The sequence below is a fragment of the Cygnus atratus genome, unplaced genomic scaffold, assembly GCF_013377495.2.
Source record: "Cygnus atratus isolate AKBS03 ecotype Queensland, Australia unplaced genomic scaffold, CAtr_DNAZoo_HiC_assembly HiC_scaffold_170, whole genome shotgun sequence".
In the NCBI taxonomy this organism is placed as follows: Eukaryota; Metazoa; Chordata; class Aves; order Anseriformes; family Anatidae; genus Cygnus; species Cygnus atratus.
In genome coordinates, this window is record NW_026109763.1 from 20,091 (window position 1) to 28,578 (window position 8,488).

Here is an 8,488-nt window from a genome sequence, read left to right on the forward strand (position 1 = left end):
CCGTCTGCCCGGGGGGGGAGGGGGGCCGGAGGGCTCCGCCGGCACCTTCCGCTCCTTCCGTTCCTTCCCGGCGCCACCGCGGCCTTGCCCTGTGCCGGAAACGTCAGGGAGGAGTCCGCTTCCCCCCCACCCCCCGGTTCCGGGAGGTGCCGCCAACCCCTCAGCGCCCCCCGGCCGCTCCACGCCCCGTCCCGGGATACTCCCCGCCCCCCCGGCCGCTCCCCGTCCCCCCGGGCCGCCCCCAGCGCCCCCAGGCCGCTCCCCGTCCCCCCGGCGGTGACCTCGCGGCTGCCACCAGAGGGGAGCGCGCCCGGTGCTGCCCCAGCCAGCGGTGACGTCACGCCCGCGGCGCGCCCCCACGTGGCGGCGGCGCGCCATTACATGGGAGGGGGGGAAGGAAGGGGACGCGGAGCCACGCCCCCTCGGCGCGTCTATTGGCCGGGCGAAATCTCGCGGAGGGGGATTGGCGGGGAAGGTGTCGCGAGACTCGGGCCCTGCGCCTTCCCCCGGGCGGCCCCGCGCTCCCTCCTCTTCCGGCCCCGCCGCGCGCGCACGGAGCAGCGAGGTCGGGACCGGGACCGGGGGAGAGGGAACCGGGGCTGGGGGGGGGAAGCGGAACCGGGACCGGCACCGGGGGGGCGGGGACGGGGACGGGCTCGGGACCGGGGACGGGCTCGGGACCGGGTTCGGGACCTGGGGGGGCCGCGGTCGGGGCGCGGAGGGCACGGGGGGGGGCTCCCGGTTCGGGTTCCGGTCCCGGCGGGGCTGACCCCCCCTCCCCTCCCCCTCCATGTCCCGGTAGATGCCCGGGGTGACGGTGAAGGACGTGAACCAGCAGGAGTTCGTGCGGGCCCTGGCGGCTTTCCTCAAGAAGTGAGTGCGGGGGGACGGGGGGGGGGGCGCACCGGGGGGTACCGGAGAGCCCCCGGTAACGGCGCCGCCCGCAGGTCGGGGAAGCTGAAGGTGCCCGAGTGGGTGGACACGGTGAAGCTGGCCAAGCACAAGGAGCTGGCGCCCTATGACGAGAACTGGTTCTACACGCGGGCCGGTGAGTGCCAGAACGGGGGGGTTTTGCCCCAAAACGAGAGATTTTTTCCCCAAAGCGGGAGCTTTTTGCCCAAAACAGAGGGTTTTCTCCCCAAGAACGGGAGGAATTTTCCCCCCAGACCATGAGGATTTCCGTCACAAAACAATGGAAACTTTTATCTGCAAAGCCAGGAGCTTTTTGCACAAAATTGCGGATTTTTCCCCAAACCGGGAGCTTTTTCCTCAATAACAGGAGGGTTTTCCACCAAAACAGGAGCCTCCCCCAAAAAACGGGAGGATTTCCCCCAAAACCAGAAGCTTTCTCCCCCCAAACCAGGAGCTTTTTGAAACAGGATTTTCCCTTAAAACCAGGAGCCTTAATCCCCCCACAAGGCCAGGAACTTTTTCCCTAAAAGAAGATTTTCCCCAAAAAAATAGGAGCCTTTCACCCCGTAAAACCGGGAAGCTTTTCTCTCCAAAACAAACAACTTTTTGTCTAAAACAGAGGATTTTCCCCCAAAACTGGGAGCCTTGTCCCCTCAAAACCAGGAACTTTTTCCCTAAAACGAAAGATTTTCCCCCAAGAACAGGAGCTATTTCCCCCCAAAACCGGGAGCCCTTTTCCCCAAAAACTGGAAGCTTTTCTCCTCCGAACCAGGAGCTTTTTGCCTAAAATAAAGGATTTTCCCCCAAAACTGGGAGCCTTATCCCCCACAAAGCCAGGGTTTCTTTCCCCAAAACAGAAGATTTTCCCCCAAAACCAGGAGCCTTTCACCCCCCTTAAAACCGGGAGCATTTTGCCTAAAACAGAGGATTTTCCCCCAAGAATGGGAGCCTTGTCCCCCCCCCAAAAAAAGTGAGCTTTTTTCCCTAAAACAGAAGATATTTCCCCCAAAACAGCAACCTTTCCCCCCAGAACCCTTGAGCTCCCCCCCCAGAACCCCCAACCCTTCACCCCAGAGCCCTTTTTTCCCCAAACCTCACGCTTTTTCCCCCCAAAAAACCCTTCCCCCCCCCGCAGCTTCCACCGCCCGGCACCTGTACCTGCGCGGCGGCGCCGGCGTGGGCTCCATGACCAAGATCTACGGCGGGCGGCAGCGCAACGGCGTCATGCCCAGCCACTTCAGCCGCGGCTCCAAGAGCGTTGCCCGCCGCGTGCTGCAGGCGCTCGAGGGGCTCAAGATGGTGGAGAAGGACCAGGATGGGTGAGCGGCCCCGTTTTGGGGCAAACTGTTCCGTTTTCATCACTTTCTTCCATTGTGTTCATTCTCTTCTCAACGCTTTTTTGGTTTTCATCCAGCGGGCGCAAGCTGACGCCGCAGGGGCAACGGGATCTGGACAGGATCGCTGGGCAGGTGTGTGCCCCGTTTTGGGGTGATTTAAGGGGTTTTTGGTGGTTTTTTTCGGGGCGATTTTCACGCTGACGGGGGTCTCTCTGCCTTCCCCAGGTGGCGGCCGCCAGCAAGAAGCACTAGGGGCGACGCTGCGGAATAAAACCGGCTTCGTTAACGCGGGGTGCGGAGTGCTCCTTCCGAACGCTGGGGCGGATGGGGAAAATGGGGCGGTTTGGGGGTCGGGGGTGGTTTTCTGGGGGGGGAAATGAGAATTTCTGTCCAAAAAATGGTGCTGAGGGGGAAAAGTGAGGAATTGTCCCTTGGGTTTGGGGCACGGAGCTGCACCAAGGGTGCCTGGCCTCACTGTGCAGCCCCACAGTCATTATCAATCCCTACAGCCTCGATTTATCAGTATTTTTATTTAAAAATTAAGGGAAAAAACACCCAAATCGGCTCTTACCGCGTTGTCTCGCTGCCACACCGCTGCCTGGCCTCACCAGACTCTAAAAACTGCTTTTTTTTTGGAGGAAAAAGCAGGAGAAATGCCCTTTGGTCCCCAAAATTACCATTTTTAGTTCTAACCAGAGGGTTTGGGGGGAGAAAGCGTGTGGCTGGGAGGGAGCAGGGGCTCAGCCCTTGGAGAAACGGGGCGAAAATGGGCGTTTTTGGTGCAAATTCCTCAGTGAATTGGAAGAATCCTGAAAGAGGCATGAAAATGGCAGCGTTTGCAGCGATTTATAGATTTTCTTTTGCAACAAAACAAAGCAAGAATGACAGCGGAGATGGGTCTGAAAGGGAGAAGCAGCTGTTGTGTCAGCTGCGCTGATTTGGGGATTTTTTTTTTTTTTTAAAAAGGCTTTTTTCCTTCTTGGGAAGGGGGAAGAGCGGGTATTTTTAGATATTTTTAGGCTCGTTTTTCTTTTAACCAGCGTGGTTCTTGTGGCCTTCCAACAACCGCCCCTCCTGCATGGCGATGCCAGAGTGAGCAGGCGAGAAGAAAAAGCGGGGGGGAAATGTTAGTTTTTTTTTTCCTTGAAGATGTCAAATTGGAGGATTTTAACCCAGCCGGGCAGGAGGAGCCTCTCAGAGCCTCAGAGACCCCTCAGAATGTGGGAAAGGATGGGGGGAAGGGGCCCCCTGTCTTAGGGTATTTTTCCTTCTCATATTGGGGGACTTTAATGGGAATTTAACGGGATTTTAATGGGAATATAACAGGAATTTAATGGGGCTCAGCACAGCCTGAGGAGACTGGGGGGTGCAGCAGCCCCTTACCCCCAAATACACCACAAAATTCCTCCCAAATCGACTTCAGGGCACATTTTGGTCCCCCCCCCGTCCCTACAGAGGGGTTCTGGGTCAAAAAAACCCTTTTTTCTCCAAATTTTACCTCAGAAAAAGCCCCTTGGGGACCCGCGCGGGCTGGGGCAGCCGTTTAACGGTCGTCGCGCCCCTCGGCGGCACGCGCCGCTCCCGGCCGCTGATTGGTTGAGAGGCGGGAAAGGGGGCGGAGCCGCGCCGAGGGCGGGAAGGGCGCTGAGGGAGAGGCGGCCGCGCCGCCATTTTGCGCCGCGGCGGGACCGGGGGCAGCGGGGGGTCCGCGGCATCCCGGGGGGCTCAGGGCCCAGCTTCGGCCCCGCAGCCACCTCAGGAGTCTCGGGGGGGTTCGTTCTGGCCGCTGGCGGCGTCTCCCATCGGGTGCTTCAGCTCCTGTCACGGGCTGGCCTCGTGCAGTGCTGCTTCTCCTCATGGTCGTGGTGAGAGGCCCCTGCTCCCTGTGGAGAAATACGTCGGTGAGGCCTCAGGCACCAATCCTGTCAGGGTTTAAGAAGCGTTTGGACTGTGTGCTTAGTCACACGGTCTAAAATTTTGGGGTAGACTCGTGTGGGGTCTCGATGATCCTCGCGGGTCCCTTCCAACTCAGGATATTCTGTGGTTCTATGATTCTATGAGCCCTCTCTGAGGCAGTCGAGGCTCATGAGGATGAGAGATTTTTGCTTTCTTCTGCCTCATCGCCTTCCTCAGCTCAGGCTCATGAGGATGAGAGATTTTTGCTTTCTCCTTCCTCATCGCCTCCCTCAGCTCCTCACCTGTGTGCCCACACCCCCATGGGCCCCTTCTTGCTGCTGAGGGGCTGCCATTTGCTCCTGTCACAACGCGGTGCCGGTCCCCGTCACCTCACCACCTCCATTCGCCTCCCCAAAGGCGTCACCCGGGCGGGCCGGTGCCTGCGGGCTGCAGCAGGACCGGTTGGTTCCCCTGCTGTGCCAGGCGGGGCCGAGCCCTCGGGGCTGGGGCTCTCCCTTTCCCTGTCCTCTTTTTCCCCGTCCTCTTTTCCCCATCCTAACGTGCTCCAAGCCCCCGAGACCCACTCCTTACCTGCTGGGAGAGGCCCCCACAGCTGCAGCATGGAGGCAGAGGAACCCAACCCATCAGAGGCACAGAAGAGAGGACGCGCTCCTGCTCCTGCTCATCTCGTTCAGCTCCAGGAGGCGGCAGGGTGACAGCAGCCAGGACACGCGGCTGCAAATCGCCTCCTCTCTTTAATCACTGAGGATAATTACCCCCAGGACCCGGAGCCGTTGCCTCCCGCGTGCCGCAAGCCTTCCTCCCTGTCCTCGTCCTCGTGCCGCCCGCCAGCCGCAGCGTTTCGCCCCGAGGCGGCCACGCTTCCCTCGCACGCTCTCACCATCCCACTAGAGGGCTCGGCGGCCACACCGCGGGGGTGGCAGTAAGATTTGGGGCAAAACAGGCGGAAACTGGGCATCGCTTTGGGCTCTTGTCCAAGTCTCGCCCCTGCACACTGTGTTTTCCAGACGGGGGTGCAGCCGGGGTCCCCCACAGTGAAACCCTGTGGGACGGGGTCACCGCCTCGTCGCTCTGGGGCGCGTTGGGGCAGCCCAGACCCCTCAACGGGGTGCTCAGAGCATCCCTAATGTCAAAAAAAATCCCCAAACCCTCTCTTTTTTCTACCATTTCTCCCAGCTGCAGGGGCTCCCCGCAGCCCGCCGAGGAGGTCGCTGTGCATTCGCCCCCATCCCCGCCGCCGGTGGGGACGCCGATTCCTGCCGTAAGTTCCCTTTTCGCCCCGTTTCCATGCTTTTTAGCCCATTTTCGGGTCTGCCTGCCAGATCCTGAATCTTTCAGCCAAAAAAAGGGTGTTTTTTGGGGCAGCTTCGCCTCGCCCCTCCCCGCGCCGGGACGGCGCCCGGACGTGCCCCGCGTGCCGACGAGCCCCCGAGCGGCCGCGGGGGGCCGAAATGGTGACAAACGGCCCCGAAACGGCGACAAACAGCCCCAAAACGCCGCGCTGCCCCCCCCCGCGGCCCCCCCCCGGAGCCGGGCGGCGCAGAAAGGCCGCGCTGTTCGCGCTGAGTCGCCGCTTTGTTCGGTGCTGCCGGGGGTGAGGGCTGCCATAGAAACCCCGCTGCCCTCGCCGGGGGGACAATGGGGACGTGGGGGGGACCCCGCTGGCCCCCGGGGGGGGGGGGGGGCTGTGATTTAAGGGGGGGAGGCTGTGATTTTTTTGGGGGGGCGGGGCGCACTTTGGGTGCCCCCCGTCCCACCTCGGGGTGCTCAGCACCACTTTTGGCTGCCCCGATCCCAGCTCGGGGTGCGGGGCTCTCGTCCCGGGGGGGCTGCCACCCCAAAAGGGGGGGCTCAGAGCCCTCCGTCCCCCCCTTCTTGGTGCACTCCAGTCCCTTTTTGGGGTCCCCAACCTCTCGTGGGGGGGCTGCTGCCCCCTCGTTCCCCCCCCAAGCTGGGGGGCGCCAGGCCCAGACCCCTCCCCCACCAATTGGGGGTCCCAGGGCTGGGTCCCCTCCCCCGGGGGGGGGGCAACGTGGGACCCCCGGGGACCTTCGGGGGGGGCTCCCAGCCCCCCTGCACCCGCATGGGACTGTAAACAGCGGCCTCCCCGGCGGCGCCGGCTCCTCCTCCGCGCCCATTGGCCCGGCCTCTCGCATCTCATTAGCATACATTATCCCGCCAGCAGCCCGCTGCCAGGTGGGGAGCGGCAGAGGGACGCGGCAGCCACCATGAAGCCCCCCCGCGGCCCGCCGCTGCTCGCCGGCCTCCTCCTGCTCTGGGCGGCGGGCGAAGGTAGGAAGGATGCGGCCCCCCCCCCGCTGTCCCCGTGTCCCTCTCCGTGTCCCCCCCCCGTGTCCCCCCCCCACCCCCTCCTTCCCTACGCATCCACCTGCTCCGCAGCACCCGGCCCCGCGTTGCGCCCCTACGGGGGGTGGGGGGCACACGGCTTGGGGAGCCCCCCCCCGGCCCCCAGCCCCTCCTCACCCTCCCGGGGGGGCCCCCCCGAGCCCGCTGGGCCCCACGGTCGTCCCCCCCCCCGTCCCGAGGCGCCGGCAGCAGCTGCCTCCGCCGCGCATCCGCAGCCCTCCCGCGCCGCCTCCCCCCGCGAGCCCCCCCCAGCACAGAGCCCGAGCGGGGGGGGCTCCCCATCATCCCCTCCCCAAATCGGGGGGGCTGCTCACCACCCCCTCCCCAAAATTGGGGGGCTCCCCCCCCCCGGGTCCCAATTCCCCGTGCCCCCCCCCTTCCTCTCCCCGAGCAGGGAAGGGGAAGATGGCGTTTTGCAGCCCCCCCGGCGCCCCCCATCCCTGCTGATGTCCCCCCCCCTTGTCCTCATCCCCCCCCATCCCTTTTACCCCTCCCATCCCTTTTACACCCCCCCATCCCTTTCACCCCCCCATCCCCATCAGTCCCCTCAGCTTTGTTCCACCCCTCCCGGCCTGGCTGCGGCAGGGGCAGTGGGACACGGGGAGGGGGGGGACACACACGCGGGTGCCACCCCCCGACCCCCCCCGAGGGGGCACGGCTGGCGCTGACCCCCCCCCCGGCCCCGGGTGTCCCCCGGCGTCCCCAGGCCCGCGCATCCCCGCGCCTCCACCGGGTGTCCCCGTGCCCTCGGGCATCCCCGCGGTGTCCCCACGAGTCCCCCCCCCCTCTGTCCCCTCTTGTCCCCTCCGGTGCCCCCCCGTTCCCTCCGGTCCCCCCCGCCCGTCCCCACACCCTCCTGCCACTGTCCCCCACGCGCCGCCGTCCCGGCACCCTCGTGGCTGCCGTCACCGCTCCCGGCCACCTCCTGCCACCCTCCTTCGGCCTTCGGGTGTCACCGCGGTGGGGACACCACAATTTCGGGGACACCGTGCTCTTGGGGACACCGTGCTCTTGGGGACATCATGGTCTTGGGGACACGGTGGCCTTGGGGACACGGTGCCACCGCTGCCCCCGTCCCGCCCGAGGTGCCAGGCGCCACCGGCCCGTCCCCGTCCCCGGCAGAAAGAGCCGATTGTCCCCACGCCACCGTGGCCGCGTCCCCTCCCCGCCACCAACCCCCCCGGGGGCCACCCGCCGGTCCCCGCGTGCCCCCCACCACATGCCGGGGGGGACATTGGGGACGCTGGGGGGGGGAACAAAGCGTCCCTTTGTCCCCGCCGCTCCTCCGTGGGCGCCGCCGGCCCCGGGGTCCCCCCGAGCCCCGGCCCGGCCGCGGTGACCTTGGCGCGGTGACGACCTTGGCGGTGGCGGTGGCGCCGCGGTCGCCGTGGCGACCCTCAAAAAAAAAAGGGGGGGGGAGGACACGGGGGGGTGGGGGGCGATTGCGCTGACACAGCGGAACCGCGGCGCCGTGGTGCTGGCGGCACCGGGAGCGGTGGCTCCGTCCCCGTGCCCTCTGACCCCATCCCCGTTAACCCCCCCCCGGTGGCTCTCCCGTCCCCGTTAACCCCCCGCCCGGTGGCTCTCCCGTCCCCGTTAACCCCCCCGGTGGCTGTCCCTGCGCCCCCCCCCCCCCCGTGTCCCCAACCTGTCCCCATCCTCCTGGCCCGCTGCCGGCCCCACGTGCGGCCGCCGGCGGCGTCCCCATTGCCACGGCGCCCCCGGTGTCCCCATCCCGGTGTCCCGGTGTCACCGCGGCCACGTCCCCAGGGCGGGCGCAGGAGGTGCAGGCGGAGAACGTGACGGTGCTGGAGGGCAGCACGGCGGAGATCACCTGCCGCCTGCACCACTACGACGGCTCCATCGTCGTCATCCAGAACCCCGCGCGCCAGACCCTCTTCTTCAACGGCACCCGCGGTGAGCGGGGGGGCACCGGGGGGGGGCACCGGGACGTG

General features: G+C 65.6%; 1 protein-coding gene across 1 annotated transcript; it reads left to right on the top strand.

The window, feature by feature from the left end:
- Positions 1-415: 415 nt before the first annotated feature.
- On the top strand, positions 416-2,535 carry RPS19 (ribosomal protein S19). Its single transcript, XM_035572564.2, has 6 exons — positions 416-565; positions 803-873; positions 948-1,048; positions 2,048-2,231; positions 2,327-2,381; positions 2,475-2,535. Exons 2-6 carry the CDS (start codon positions 803-805, stop codon positions 2,499-2,501), a joined length of 438 nt encoding a protein of 145 aa, XP_035428457.1. The 5' UTR covers positions 416-565; the 3' UTR covers positions 2,502-2,535.
- The last annotated feature ends 5,953 nt before the right edge of the window (positions 2,536-8,488 follow it).